This window comes from Glycine soja, chromosome 4 (assembly GCF_004193775.1).
Source record: "Glycine soja cultivar W05 chromosome 4, ASM419377v2, whole genome shotgun sequence".
NCBI lineage: Eukaryota > Viridiplantae > Streptophyta > Magnoliopsida > Fabales > Fabaceae > Glycine > Glycine soja.
In genome coordinates this window covers 24,541,835-24,557,397 of record NC_041005.1, presented here as the reverse complement: position 1 = coordinate 24,557,397, position 15,563 = coordinate 24,541,835, and the positions used below count along the sequence as shown (strand labels likewise).

The 15,563-nt window shown below is 40.4% G+C and overlaps 1 protein-coding gene and 1 non-coding gene across 2 annotated transcripts; one reads left to right on the top strand and one right to left on the bottom strand.

Moving 5' to 3' along the window:
• Positions 1-350: 350 nt before the first annotated feature.
• LOC114410686 lies at positions 351-12,875 on the bottom strand. The gene is made up of 5 exons (XM_028374632.1): positions 12,867-12,875; positions 5,561-6,451; positions 4,328-5,344; positions 801-842; positions 351-725 (listed from the first exon to the last, which is right to left on the bottom strand). The coding sequence occupies exons 1-5, from the start codon at positions 12,873-12,875 to the stop codon at positions 351-353; spliced, it is 2,334 nt and encodes a 777-aa protein (XP_028230433.1).
• On the top strand, positions 6,081-6,187 carry LOC114410940. Its single transcript, XR_003666332.1, has one exon. It is a non-coding gene; the product is annotated as a small nucleolar RNA R71 (small nucleolar RNA).
• Positions 12,876-15,563: the final 2,688 nt, after the last annotated feature.

The window sequence follows — 15,563 nt, the reverse complement described above, 5'->3', positions numbered from 1 at the left end:
ACTGTTGGATCATCAAGATTCCTACAGTTCTTCTTAATATATGCCAAGTTAATGGCAGGGCTCAAGTTCTCCAGGGATCTAGAATCTGATTGGACTCCCCTGGCCTTGCATAGAGTTGTGATCAAGGCAGGGAATCCAAGTTTAGATGTATCATGTTGTGCAATAAGAGAGATCTTGTGGGAGATGAGGTGCCCCATATTCATATCCATCTTCATAATGATACCATAAATCAACTTGGCTCTGTCCAAGGTCACATCAGATGTGTGGGAGGTAGGAATCAGGTTAGAAAAGGAAAGAATGATCCATGTCTGAGCTAGAGTGGTCATGTTCTTCCTCAATATCTTCAAGGGTTACCCATCAGCATTTAGCTCAAATCCTTTCCCTGGGATACAGAGCTTAGCAGCCAACTCCTGAGGATTAGGCCTCAGGAGTGCAAACCTAGAATAAGTACACAAATTCTCTCCCTCCTCCAAAATTATCGAGGTCTTCAGAAATGTGTTCAAGGTATTCTCATCAAATTTCACTAAGTGACCTCTCACGCTCACTTGCTTAGGTGATTTATCCTCGGGGTCATAGAGGTTCGCATAAAATTCCTTCACAATAGCAATGTCTATGCTACTGTCAGCAAAATCAGTTAGCTTCTCATCCCAATGTCTTCTCTCGAGTTCCTCCTTGAACTCGTCAAACTCGGTGTAATAAACTACCACATTCCTCTCCGGTAGTAGCTTTCGAGGCACCACAATGTCTGTATACCTCTCTCAAGCCTCTTGGGATGTGAACCTGGATCTATCAAATCTGGCCTGGGTAGGTGTAGAAGGTGCCTTCCTTTTCTTAGATGCCATCTGCAAAATATAAGACAAAACACAAGAAATTAGCACAAGTTATTTTCACAAAAACATAAAAATAAAACTGAAATTTTGACTGGGCACTTAGTGCAGCAGGCTGAGCTTAGCACGCCTTATGAAATTTCACTCAGGCGCTAAGCGCAGCAGGCTAGCGCTTAGTTCGAAGACACAAAAAATATTTTTTCTGCAGAATAGGCTTAGCGCACAACTGAGCTTAGCCTAAGTCTACTTTTTTCAAAACCGAAGAGAGTTGGAGCTTAGTGCAGCATGGCGTGCTTAGCTTAGCCTCATCAAAATGACACTCCGGCTTAGGGCATAGGGTGCGCTTAGCCTAACTACAAAAACTTAAATGATAGTGAGAAAGTTGAGCTTAGCGTGGCAGGGCGCTTAGCTCAACGCACAACATGGGCTTAGCGCACAGACGCGCTTAGCCTTATTCAAAGGAAAACTTACAGAACCATAGTGGCACTTAGCCGGACAGGTCAGGCTTAGCGCACAGAGCACTTAGCGGGCTCATCACTTGCGTTCACTAGCAGGGATGAACGCGCTTAGCGTGATATCGTACGCTTAGCGTGTTCATATGGAAAACCAAAATTTTAACAGTTGCGATGAACAGGCTAAGCGCATAGGCGCGTTTAGCGTGTTCATCGCGATTTCCAAATAGAACCACACGTGCCTTTACCCCTTCTAGATACATTGCCCCTAATGGGCTTGTAAGTTACCTAAAATCCTACATTGACTAACCCTAAAACTAATAACCTTAACCTAACAACATACCACTAAGAAAACAAGAAGTCATCTATCCTAAGGTTTGAAGGATGGAAAATAAAACTAGAAATGTACTAACTTACTTGGATTGCTCTTGACATGAAGCACTGAAGATGCAGACAAGCAGTACACATGCAGTAGAAAGTACACAATTGCTCAAGGTTAGGAAGGTGCAGAGGTTTGGGTGCAAAGGTAGCACCCAAAGTGCCTCTGCCTTTGATTTTTAAAAACTAAAATTCGTATGGCGCACTTAGCGCACAGCTGCGCTTAGCGTGCCCACATGAAGTTTGAGTTTAAAACCCAAGTGCATAGCCTAGCCTCGCGCTAAGCCCAACTTGAAGTTGTAAAGTCCCATGAACATCTGGGGCTTAGCGCGGCAGTCTGCGCTTAGCGCTTTCTGCAACACAAATTTTTTTTGCAATATGCGCTTAGCCTGAGATGTAAGGCTTAGCGTACCATCAAGCTTCAACTTACAAAGAGTAGTTCGGGCTTAGTGCAATAGGCACGCTAAGCACACTTCCAAGAATTCAAGTTACAAAATGGATCTAGGGCTTAGCGCGCTTAGCGCTGCTACAATAAATTTTTCCAGAGAAGAAGTGGCACTTAGCGCATCATCCACGCTAAGCCCACTGGTTAAAGTTCAATTACCGTGAACATGGGGCTTAACACAGTGATGTGCGTTTAGCTGAACTATTCAGCCAACCAATCAGGGGTCTATGCGCTTAGCGCGAGCAAGCTCGGCTTAGTGCATGAAGACTGAGTGCTTAGTGCAAGGTCTACGCTTAGCGGATAGACAATTGCAAAAAAATTTCTAAAGTCTTTTTCTGTCTATCTCTTCACACAAGCTTAAAACCCCTTGTTCATTACTAAACAAGCTGAAATTAATCACAATCACAAGTAAGATATCCTAACTACATGCAAGAGATAAGAATGAAAAATAGAAAAGGGAAAGAAAAGCTGGGTTGCCTCCCAGTAAGCGCTCTTTTAACGTCACTGTTCGACTTCTGACAAGTGCACCGGATTGCACAAGTAGTATAAAATGGTAAGAACCGAGTATCGAACACTCGGGGAACTTGTGTTATTTGGTAGGCTATTTCAGCAAATAGGTGTCTGGTGTGTAAAGGTAAGTGTGAATATGAACAGGTGTATAAACTATCTGTGCAAAAAGAAAGAAAATCACGCGAGAGAAATGATGTGTAAAAACAAGTAGAGAACACATTGGCCTTCCTACCCAATGCATAATTTGATGCATCACACATAAGCTCAAAAGGGGCTGTCCAATCGGGAGCCTGGATGATGGGGGTGGTAGTCAACGCTCTTTTGAGGCAATCAAAAGCCTCTTTGCATCTGTCATTAAAGTCAAACTCCACCTCCTTTTGCAACAAGTTGGACAGTGGAAGGGCTACTTTGCTAAAATCCCTTATAAAGCGCCTGTAGAATCCTGCATGACCAAGAAAAGATCGCACCTCTCGCACACAAGAGGGGTAAGGCAATTGTGAAATAACAGAAATTTTTGCAGGATCTACTTCAATGCCCTTATTGGAAATAATGTGGCCTAAAACTATACCTTGCTCAACCATAAAATGACATTTTTCAAAATTTAGAACAAGGTTAGTTTCAATGCATCTATTCAAAACTTTTTCCAAACTATTCAAACAACCATCAAAAGAGGATCCATATACAGTGAAATCATCCATAAACACCTCTATGCAATTTTCTAAAAAATCACTGAAAATACTAATCATGCACCGCTGGAAGGTACCAGGGGCATTGCACAGGCCGAAAGGCATCCTCCTATAAGCAAAAGTGCCGAAGGGGCAGGTGAATGTGGTCTTTTACTGATCCTTAGGAGCAACAGTAATTTGCATATAACCAGAAAAACCATCAAGGAAACAGTAGTGGGATTTACCTGCCAGGCGCTCAAGCATCTGGTCAATGAATGGCAGGGGAAAATGGTCCTTTTTGGTAACCTGGTTCAACCTCCTATAGTCAATGCAGACTCTCCAACTGTTCTGCACCCGAGTAGGAATCAGCTCCTCCTTCTCATTTCTGATCACTGTGAGGCCAGTCTTTTTCGGGACTACCTGGACGGGACTCACCCATTGGCTGTCGGAGATAGGATAAATGATTCCAGCTTGCAAAAGCTTGGTTATCTCCTTCTTTACTACATCAAGAATCACCGGGTTGAGTCTTCTCTGTGGCTGTCTTACTGGTTTAGCTCCATCTTCTAAATTTATTCGATGCATACATGTGGATGGGCTAATACCAGGAATGTCCGCCAGGGTCCAGCCTATAGCCTTCTTATGCTTCTTGAGAACTGACAACAACTTCTCCTCTTGCTCATCAGCAAGGGAGGCAGATATAATCACTGGAAAACTCTTGCTATCATCCAAGTAAGCGTATTTTAAATTTGATGGCAGAGGCTTCAATTCTGGTGTGGTCGGCTGGACAGTGGTAGAAGGAGATGGTTTCTCAGCCTTTACCTCATAAAGAAAGTCAGAGGTATGTGTACTTCCTGAAACATGGTTAGTCCTATCTGACTCTATAAAATCAATCTCAAGAGGTAAAACACCACCACCAGGCATGCAATCAATATCACTCGCAGATTCACTCTCAGCATCAAATTCAGACATACGATCAAGTACAATTTCAGACTCAATGCATGAAGAGTGAGAGGCATGCAGATTAGAATAAAGATCAGTCATGTATTCATCAACAACATGGTCAATTATTTCAGCACGAAATACAGAAAGATCTTCAGATGGGTATTTCATAGCATCCAAAATATTAAAATGAACAGTTATATCACCAAACTCCATGGACAGTGTGCCTGCATAAACATCTATCTTAGTTCTAGCAGTTTTCATAAAGGGTCTGCCTAGAATGATGGGAACTGATCCTTGAGAAAATCCATCTTCCATATTCAAGATATAAAAATCAACAGGGAAAATTAGTTCACCAACTCTAACTAAGACATCTTCTATGAAACCAACAGGATAGGCAACACTTCTGTTAGCTAAATGAATTACCACATCAGTTGACTGCAAGGGACCTAGAGATAGAGAATTAAAAATAGACAGAGGCATAACACTAACAGAAGCTCCTAAATCTAGCATGGCATTGTCAAACTTACTATTCCCTATGATACAAGGTATGCTGAATGTACCTGGATCTTTGCATTTTTCAGGAATTTGAGGAACAGATTTACCAATCAATGCGGAGACATTTCTGCCCATGCTAATCCGTTCACTTCCTTTAAGCTTCCGCTTATTAGTGCACAGCTCCTTCAAGAATTTGGCATATCTTGGAATTTGCTTTATTGCATCCAACAGAGGTATGTTTACCTCTACCTTTCTAAACGTTTCCAAGATCTCTTTCTCTGCCTCTTCCATTTTTTTGTTGGAAACTGCTCTTGGAGGGAATGGAAGAGGGGGGATGTGCTGCTTCTGCAAATCAGAATTACCTGTGGAAGAAGATTCACCTGCACAGAAATTGTTAGGTAAATTTTTGTCATCACCTTTTTCTGGAATAGAGTGAAGTTTGGCAGGTTCATTTGCAGATGAGGAAGGTGCTACGGGTTGAGGTCCTTGACATTGCTTTCCCGACCTCAATGAAATGGCACTGACATATTTGGGATTTTGGACAGCTTGAGAAGGCAGCTTGTCAGAATTCTGGGACTGTTGTTGATTCAATTGGGTAGCCAATTGTCCCATCTGATTGGTTAAGCTCTGAATGGAGGCTCTGGTCTCTTGCTGAAACTGCATGTTCTGCATAGTCATTTGCCTCACGAGTTCTTCGAGGGAAGGTTGTGGAGGGGCCTCAACTGTTGGCTGTTTCTGGGGTTGTTGCTGTTGTTGGATTGGTGGAGGAATGTATGGTCTGCTTGGGCCAGCAACATTTTGGAAGGAAGGAGCAGGCTGCTGTTGTTGCTGAGGGCTGGACCATCTGAGGTTAGGGTGATTCCTCCATCCAGGGTTGTATCTGTTGCTGGAAAGGTCATAATTGTTCTGCTGTGGTTGATTTTGCTGCTGAGGTTGAGGAGGTCTATTGTAAATATTTGCAGCATAAGCTTCAGGCTGCTCAATTGCTCCAGGTTGCTGCATGGAAGGGCAAAGGTCTGTATGGTGGTCAGCAGAGGAGCACAAACCACAAACCCTTGCGACAGGTACAGATTTCTGATTCAAGGCCAGCTGGGTTACCAAGTTGACCAACGCATCCAGTTTGCCTTCAAGCTTCTTAGTTTCAGATGATGCAGATGGGTTTGTAGCTACCTCATGCACTCCTCTAATGACTATGGCATCATTTCTGGCTCTAAACTGCTGGGAGTTGGAGGCCATCTTCTCAATTAAATTTCTGGCTTCAGCAGGAGTCATGTCTCCAAGGGCTCCACCACTGGCAGCATCTATCATACTTCTCTCCATATTACTGAGTCCTTCATAAAAATATTGGAGAAGAAGCTGTTCTGAAATCTGATGGTGGGGGCAACTGGCACATAGTTTCTTAAATCTCTCCCAGTACTCATACAGGCTCTCTCCACTGAGTTGTCTAATACCTGAGATATCCTTCCTGATGGCTGTGGTCCTGGAAGCAGGGAAAATTTTTTCTAAGAATACTCTCTTAAGGTCATCCCAGCTCGTGATGGACCTTGGAGCAAGGTAATACAGCCAGTCCTTTGCCACTCCCTCTAATGAATGAGGAAAAGCCTTCAGAAATATGTGATCCTCTTGGACATCTGGGGGTTTCATGGTGGAGCAGACAATGTGAAATTCTTTCAAATGTTTGTGCGGGTCTTCACCTGCAAGGCCATGAAACTTTGGAAGCAAATGAATCAGTCCAGTCTTAAGAACATATGGGACATCCTCATCAGGGTATTGGATGCACAAGCTTTCGTAGGTGAAATCAGGTGCAGCCATTTCCCTTAGAGTCCTCTCACGAGGTGGAGGTTGTGCCATGTTCTCAGAATGTGCAAAATCAGAATGCTCAGAATCAGAATGCTCAAAATTATAATGCTCAAGATCAGGATGTTCAAAATCACCAATAACAGAATGCACAGATTCACCAGTTATGGAATGCTAAGAATGATCAAAAGGTATAAAATGATGCCTAACTAATCTATGAAATGTCCTATCTATCTCAGGATCAAAGGGGTGTAAGTCAGATGGATTGCCTCTAGTCATACACTACATTCAGCATGCACACAACTAGTTGCCTTGTCATGTAAATAAAGGTGTAGGTTTGAACTACAGCTACCCTCAAATGATATCCAAATGACTTGAAATTTTGTAAGCAACCTTATAAAATGATGAGAAGATAGCACAAAAAATTTCAGAAAAAAATTCAATGTCTAACTATGAAAGCTAAAAATGGTAGGTTAAGAAAAATAAGTGAATAAAACTTGAAAAATAAAAAACTTTTGACAGAATCGCTTTTTTTGGACGATGGAGACCTCAGCCGGCCTACGGCAGGTTGCCAAGGCGTAGGAAATGTTTTTCTACCCCAAATGCATATATAATAATTGCTATTCTGATAACCGGAGCAAAAGTTATGGCCGTTTGAAGTTTTGACAAACACAAAATTTGCTAGTTTTTTGGAACTTTCAAATCTGACCAAACTAAAGGCTCTAGCTATTTTCCCCACAAAATATGGATTAAAAGAAGTTACCACAAAAAAATTCAGCCAAAAATAACAACCCTAGCTACTAAAACAAAAAATCCCAATTAATTCAGCATGGGTGGTCGCTAAAATCCGTCTCTAATTGATTTCTACTACTACTCTGTTTTCAAGCACAATCTTCACAGCAAAACACCCAAGACTGAAACAGGGGAAACGCTTAATGGTAAAACTGAAACAGAACACACATTAAACAAAATACCAGGACACTAATCAACACTAACACACATACTAACACAATACTAACAATTAAACATAAAACACGAAAGGATTAAACACACAGCACTAGCTAGCTATTATGAACCTTTGGACACTGCTCCCCGGCAACGGCGCCAAATTTGATCGAGGCCGTACCCGAATCAAATAAACATGAAAATGCAGTAACTAGGAAGTGATCCTAGGTCGTTTCCCAACGAGCAATGACAAGCCAAATGTTCATAATATACTTGCAGTAACAGTAACGATGGGGGGGGGGGGGTTTGGTTGTTTGGTAATTAAAGAGCAGAACAAATAAAATGGAATACGAAACTACTAATACTAAAAACGAGTTGTTTCCTCTGATTCAGAAGCCACTCTCTTATCCTGGGTTATGGAGAATTCGTCCCTAACAGTCAACCACTTAATCCAACCCTATTTCAATTTACTAAGCGAAAATCAACTTAGGGTTTTCAATACGTGATTAGGCACCACATACACCAGTTAGCCCTTCGTCCATTAAGCATGAACGCAAGTTAGGCTCAGAGGCAATTAATCGAACACGAAGCGTGCACTGATTAATATTCACGAAATTGGGATAACTGGTGAAGGGAAAACTGCCAGGAAACCACATTACAAACGAAACCTCAAAGAGAGTTGGGCTTCGTCCTCAAAAGGAAACAACACCAGAAAATCTAGCCTTCCATGGATTCAAACAGAAAACGCAAATGAAACATGAAACAGAAACGTAAATTAACAGAAACGTAAATGAAAGTAGAAGAAGAAGCAAGAATGAACTCGTAATTAGAGGCAGAAAACGTAAAATTGCATTACGAACTCAGAAATGTCAAAACAGAAAAACGAAAACCCTAAAACAAAGCTCTGAATAATGAATAGCATCACCGAATAGAATCCCCTGCACGAATCCCAAGGCAGCTATTTAAAAAGAGTCACTCAAAGTCACTGGGCCCTAATTCAATACTCTGGCCCAAAACGAAATAAACACTGAACAAAATAAAATTGCGAAATTTCCTAATTAGAAATTAACTAAGGTAAGCGCTGCTTTATTTGCCCTCTTCAAGTCCACAACCAAAATCCGGATTAAGCCCAATGTTTCATTAATTCCTGAAATTAGATTAAAAACATCAAATTAGCTAAATGAGCCCAAATAATAAAACTGCCTAATTAATTGACAATTAAGACCAATCAATAATTAAAATGGTGCAAAAAGGGTTTAGAAAATAGAAGAAAATGATGGCACATCAAAACCCCCCATACTTAGCCTTTTGCACTCCTGGGCAAAATGAAACAAAGAACAAAATCCAAGGATATGAAAGGGAGACAAACAAAAACATTCACATATTTCTCAATGAACATCAAGGAATGAAAGGAATGGGTAACATCTAACATAAGGAGATCCAAAAAGTCAAGACATTCATGAAAATCATCCAAGCAACCCAATCATGGCAAAATAGTTAATCAGCTCAAGAATGAAAAGTGATAAAGCCTCACAAGATATACACTCTATCTCTCAAGTGTCTAGGCTACTATTTACCCTCAAAGCACCCATGAAAGCAAACACCACATAAACTTGGCAAGATTCTAAAATTGACAATCAACCCATAAACACGAGCACATGAGGATCAAAAGGTCTTTTAAGGTTGTAATGGAGCCAAGGACAAGGTATGGAGAAATATGGAATAAGTGGCTAAATCCCAAAGGAATAGAGGAGCAAAGGGGAATAAGTGCATATTAAGAGAAAAAAATAAAAAGAAGTAAAGATAAAAATTAAACATGAAGAGTAGAACCAAGAGTTTCATCATTCTTATGCCATTTAAGATCTTATTCACTCAACTTTATTGCTTTTCTTTTTTTTTTTTCTTCTTTTTTTTTTTTTGACTCTTTAGCCTTTGAGAAACAACATTTCATTCAGCATGTCCAACATTTAACCAATATACAATGTACATCAAGTATGGCCCAAAATACATCATGAAGCATAGCCAACAAAACAAGTTGTCCAATGAAACAAAAACCCCCCACACTTATTCCCAAAACAATTCCAAAGCTCCAAAATTCCTTAAGGATATGGTAATATCATGGTTTTTCACTTAAGGCTTGTAGTGAGCTTCAAAACAAGGAAAGGGAAACAAGGCTCAAAAGGGCTATCAAAGGAATTAATTCAAGGTAAGTCCATTTGGCTAGAAGCTTATAAGAACAAAATTGCCTTAATCATTTCCAAATATGCATGTGAATTAGGACGCATCAACAAGAATCAAGCCAAGGCTATTGTGCAAGCAATCAATGGGGCAAAACACACCAAATGATTATAATGATGGATGGCTCAAATTCTCACAAAGGTAAAATCATCACTTTCAAATTGAGCTTTCAAAACTATCATGACATGTAGAGAAGAATCAAGGATTTCAAGTCACAAAATGTCAAGAACTTTTATTTTCAAAACAATTACCCATTTCTTGAACAAATCCTATAATTCAAAGAAAAACATGCAAAGTCGTACCTGCACACGAAATTGACCCGAAATATTAAACTGAAAATCCGACGAAACTAACAACATTAACAAATTAACACAACTAACAAATTAACAAAACCAACAAAACTAGCAAAACCAAAGAACACTCCCCCCCCCCATACTTAAACAACACATTGTCCTCAATGTAGCACAATTAAAAGATTAAAAAAAATTAAATCATCAAAGAGAATCGGACAAGTGTAATAAAAGCAAAGAAGGAGATAGGAAAAGAAAAACTCCCTAAGTCATGGTGGAGGAAGAGTAGGGTGGAGTAAGGAAGTCTCTTCCACCACTACGTCCACTAAAGAAGGGTTCGTGAGGAATGGCTTAAGTCGATGTCCATTGACCTTGAAGCTCTTGTTTGTGGAGTCGCTTTTGATCTCAACTGTACCATAAGGAAAAACATTAGTAACAACAAAAGGACCAATCCACTTAGACCTCAACTTACCACTCATGAGTCCAAGTCTAGAATTATACAATAACACTTTTTGCCCAACCACGAAGTCTTTTTTAACTATCATGCTATCATGGAACTTCTTGGTCTTTTCTTTGTAGAACTTGGCATTCTCGTAGGCTTCTAGGCAGATTTCATCTAACTCACTCAGTTGCAACTTCCTTTCCTCGCCAGCTTGATCCATAGAGAAGTTGCAAGTCTTCACTGCCCAGTATGCTTTGTGCTCAATTTCCACTGGAAGATGGCATGCCTTTCCAAAGACAACCCGATAAGGAGACATTCCTATGGGTGCTTTGTAGGCAGTCCGATGTGCCCAGAGAGCATCATCAAGCCTGGTACTCCAATCTTTCCTGCTTGGCTGCACAATCTTCTCTAGAATTCTCTTGATTTCCCTGTTAGAAATTTCTGCCTGTCCATTAGTCTGGGGGTGGTATGGTGTGGATACCCTGTGTACCACCCCGTACTTTTTAAGCAGGGCATGCATTGTCCTGTTGCAAAAATGGGTTCCTTGATCACTAACAATTGCTTTAGGTACTCCAAACCTGCAAAACAGATTAGACCTAACAAAGTCTGCGACAACTTTAGCATCATTAGTTCTAGTGGGCTTGGCTTCCACCCATTTTGAAACATAATCAACTGCAAGGAGAATATAAACATAACCAAAAGAGATAGGAAAAGGACCCATGAAATCTATACCCCAGACATCAAACACCTCACAGAATAGCATAGGTTGCTGAGGCATTTGTTGTCGCCATGTAAGTGTATTTCCTGCTCTCTGACACTGCTCACAAGTGCTGCAGATCTTCCACGCATCTTTAAAGATGGTGGGCCAATAAAAACCACAATCAAGCACTTTGCGAGCTGTCCTTTGAACACCCAGATGACCTCCCGGTGCGGAAGAATGACAGAACTGCAGGACTGAGTCAGTCTCATGATCTGGAATGCACCGTCTAATGACCTGATCACTGCACAATTTCCACAAGTAGGGGTCATCCCAAATAAAATGCTTAGCATCACTTTTAATCTTATCTTTTTGGGCCTTAGATGCTAAGGGAGGAAAAACAGAGGCAACTAAATAATTGACAATGTTAGCAAACCAGGGAGTAGAAAGAGAGTCAGAAATACTATACAATATATAGTGTGTAAAGGTAAGTGTGAATATGAACAGGTGTATAAACTATCTGTGCAAAAAGAAAGAAAATCACGCGAGAGAAATGATGTGTAAAAACAAGTAGAGAACACATTGGCCTTCCTAATAGGTGCCCGATGCTAAAAAGATATTCTCTATCTAACAATGTTCATGTGCTCTTATGGTGTCTCCTGAGATACTAAACCCCAATTCCTCATGATAGTTTAGCCTAATCCTGATCAAGTATCATCCGCAGATTCCTCTTGTAAGACTAAACTCAACCAAGACCGCATTAAGACACACATACACAACTAAATTATCACACCCCGATTCCTCATGATAGTACAACAACTTAGCCCTGTACTATCAAGGACTTTAGAGTCAGACCAGTTTCCACTATTGAATGACCCTAACAAAGCATGCATCTACGTGATCAAGGTAAAGCCATATTGGAGTAAAAAGCAGATAACACAGAGAACACACAAAACATCATTAAATAGATAAAAATATATTTACATCAGGTACCTACAGGGAAGATCCAATAGAGGATTTAGCTTTCCATAACCAGGAAGCCTTCTTTACAACAAAGAGAAGAACAAGATGAAAGATTGCAAAAATACAAGTGGTGAGGATGTCTCCTTCACCTCTAGGATCTCACAATCACTCACAAACTCATCTTAAGCTTTCAAACCGGCTCCTGCTTCAAGCTCTGGTCTCTGCAGATCTTTACGCAGCAAAATCTCTCAAAACTCTCTAGAACTTAGACCTTTCTCTCTCTAGAAACCCTAGACATGCAAAGCTCTGAATCCCAGTCCAAACTCCCCTTCTAAAATCTGATTTTAGTCTTAAATAGGTGGCCTTGTTCATGCTCGTGCGCATAGCGCACTTATGGACCGCTTAGCGCACATTAGTGAATTCTAGCTTAGCGCGTGCCTTTCTCTCTTAGCGGATAAACTGAAATGGTGTGCTTCGTGAGATGAAGCGATGCGCTTAGCAAACCTATACAACTCATCTTCTTCTAGAGTCTTCCTCGCGCTTAGCCCAGGAGTGTTGCGCTTAGCGAACACTCGCTAAGCCAGCAGGTTGGCTTAGTGAGAAGGTAAAAAACAACACTTTTCAAAGCTTGCCTAATTAACCTGAAATTGAGTGAAAATGATTATTAAGTACAAAAAATGGAAGCACTAAGTATTTATTACCTATACTTAACAGAAAATACTTATAACACAAAAGTTTTATACACAAAAGTTCCTACTTCACCGACTAACAGTCACTAGCTTGACGCATCGTCCTGTTATCTAGGATCCAACAGAGTTCCTACTTCAAGGACCTTCTTCTCAGGTCTTTTTTCCTCCATCACATGCACTTTAAGACAGACATTTTGGCTAGGTGTATCTTTGTCCTCATGGAACAAATCAAAGTTGTTCTTCTGGTCTTCTATTCCCATCTACAGTATCTTCTTTCCCATGTCCACCATGCAGCTTGCAGTAGACATGAATGGGCGGCCAAGAATGAGAGGAATGTCAACATCCTCTTCTATGTCTATGACAATGAAATCAGCTGGAAATATAAGGTGTTTAACCTTCACCAAAAAATCTTCAATGACTCCATATGGCCTTATGATAGAGTGGTTAGCTAACTGGAGGGTCATGCGTGTGGGCATTATCTCTATCTCTCCAAGTCGCCGACACTTGGAAAGGGGAATTAAATTGATACTAGCTCCCAAGTCTATGAGAGCTTTGCCTACAACAACCTCACCAATAGAACACGGTATTGTGACAACTCCCGGATCTTTGTGCTTGGGTGGAAGAATGCGTTGAATAATAGTACTACAATTACCTTCTGCAACAATTCTATCACTATGGATCTACCAGTTCTTCTTGGTTAACATATCCTTCAAAAATTTGGCATAGAGGGGCATTTGTTGAAGTGCTTCTCCAAACGACAAGGTAATTTCCAGTTTCTTGAAGATATCAAGAAATCTGGCCAAATGTCGCTCTTTATCTTTCCAGGAGGGTACCAACGGATAACATACCTCCTTGCATTCAATAGGAGTAGCCTCTTTCTTCTTTTATATGGTAGCCTCTCTCTTGCCCTTCTTCTTCTCAGTCTCAACAACCTTATCTTTTTGTTTTTCATTTTTTAACTTTTTTTCATTTTTTTCTTTTTCTTTTATTTCTTTTTCTTTTTCTTCCTTCTTCTTTATTTTCTCTTGATAGTCTCTTATTGGTGTCTCTCCTTCTTCATCACCTTCTACTTTCTACACAATTTCTTCAAGTTCAACTAAATCATCAACCGGTTCCAGCGCCAGCTCATTAACCAACTGTTGTTTAAATCCCTCCACCTTCTGATCAGCTCTACTTTCCTCTGCTTGGATCGCCATTTTGCTCTTAGTCATCACAGCTTTGCACTCTTCTTTAGGTTTTTTCTTTGTGTTTGTTGTAAAGCTGTTTGATGATCTTTTAGCTAATTGCATTGCAAGCTGGCCCACCTGGACTTCTAGATTCTTAATTGCAGACTCAATGATCTTTTGGTTTTACATTGACACTTGCATGAATTGAGCTAGAGTCTCTTCCATCTTTGAGGTTCGGTCATAGAGACTTGGCATCTGCTGTTGTGGCCTTGTAGATGAACCACCTTGGTCTCTGTTGAATTGGTTACCATGGTGATTTTGCCACTGTCTCTGTTGTTGATACTGCTGGTTGTTCTTAAATCCTAGAAATCCACTTGTATTGAAATTGCCTTTGGGTTGATTCCCTATTTAACTGACTTCATGTGCAATTTTCTCTTCATTAGGGATACAACACCTAAATTCATGAGCTCCACCACAAATTGTACATCCTGCAACTTGAAAAATAGAAGAATGTGAAGTTTGTGCAGAATGAAGCTGAGTTGGCAACTTACTGAATGTTTCTGTTAGTGTCTCTACTTGCTTGGAGAGTGTCCTGTGAGGTTAGCTCCAATAAACTCGTCTTGGTAGGAATGTGGGCTCGGTCTCTCAAAATGGCAATGTCACTAGCATCAATACTTTCAATTAAGTCCATTGCTTCGTCGGGGGTTTTCATTTTGATCTTACCCCCAGCTGAAGCATCCAATAGCTGCTTAGATTGTGGTCCCAACCCATCTATAAATATGTTGAGCTGTATTGGTTCTGAAAAATTGTGAGTGGGAGTCTTCCGCAATAAACCTTTGAATCCTTTAAGTGCCTCACTCAACGATTCATCTGGAAACTGGTGGAAGGAAGAGATGGCAGCTTTGCCTTCTGCAGTCTTCGATTCGGGGATGTGCTTCTTCAAGAACTTTTCTACTACTTCATCCCATGACTTCAGACTGTTTCCTTTAAAAGAATGAATCCACCTTTTAGCTTCTCTAGATAAAGAAATTAAGAATAGACTCAACCTGATTGCATCTGCAAGCACACCCGCCAACCTAATAGTATTGCATATCTCTATATAGGTGGCCAAGTGAGCATAAAGGTCTTCATTGGGTAGACCATGAAACCAATTATTTTGAATCAGTTGTATCATAGAAGTAGGATATGTAATTGTCCGAGCTTGAACTTCTGGTCGTGCAATACTAGTGAAAAATTGTGGCGTAGTAGAACTTGAATAATCCTCCAGGGTTACTCTTCTTGGCTCTTCAGCCATGATTGTGTCTTCAACAGGTTCTATATGAGAATGCCCTATAATAGGAAAACTAGAAGATGCCTAGGAAGAGCGAGGTTCTTCTTCTAAAGTTGCTGTTGCTTCTAAATCCTACAAAAATTTTCTGATTCTCTCTGAATTACGCCTTCTACGGGTGGCGTTAATCTCCAAATCAATGGGAATCAAATCACCTGCAGTAGATTTTCTTTGCATACAAGAAAATAGAACAACAATTATCCAGTTCAAAAGAACAATCAATGTACGGTAACTAAAATATGAACAAAAGAATCAATGAATCAAAGAGAAAAATATAAAGCAATGCCGTAAAACT

What these genes read in the sequence shown, in the direction of transcription:
- LOC114410686 (XM_028374632.1), bottom strand. An exon ending in GGAGGAATCACCCTAACCTC is followed by an intron (nt 5,345 to 5,560) that starts AGATGGTCCAGC and finishes AGAGCCTCCATT; the next exon opens with CAGAGCTTAACCAATCAGAT. An exon ending in CACCTTCTACACCTACCCAG is followed by an intron (nt 726 to 800) that starts GCCAGATTTGAT and finishes GTGCCTCGAAAG; the next exon opens with CTACTACCGGAGAGGAATGT.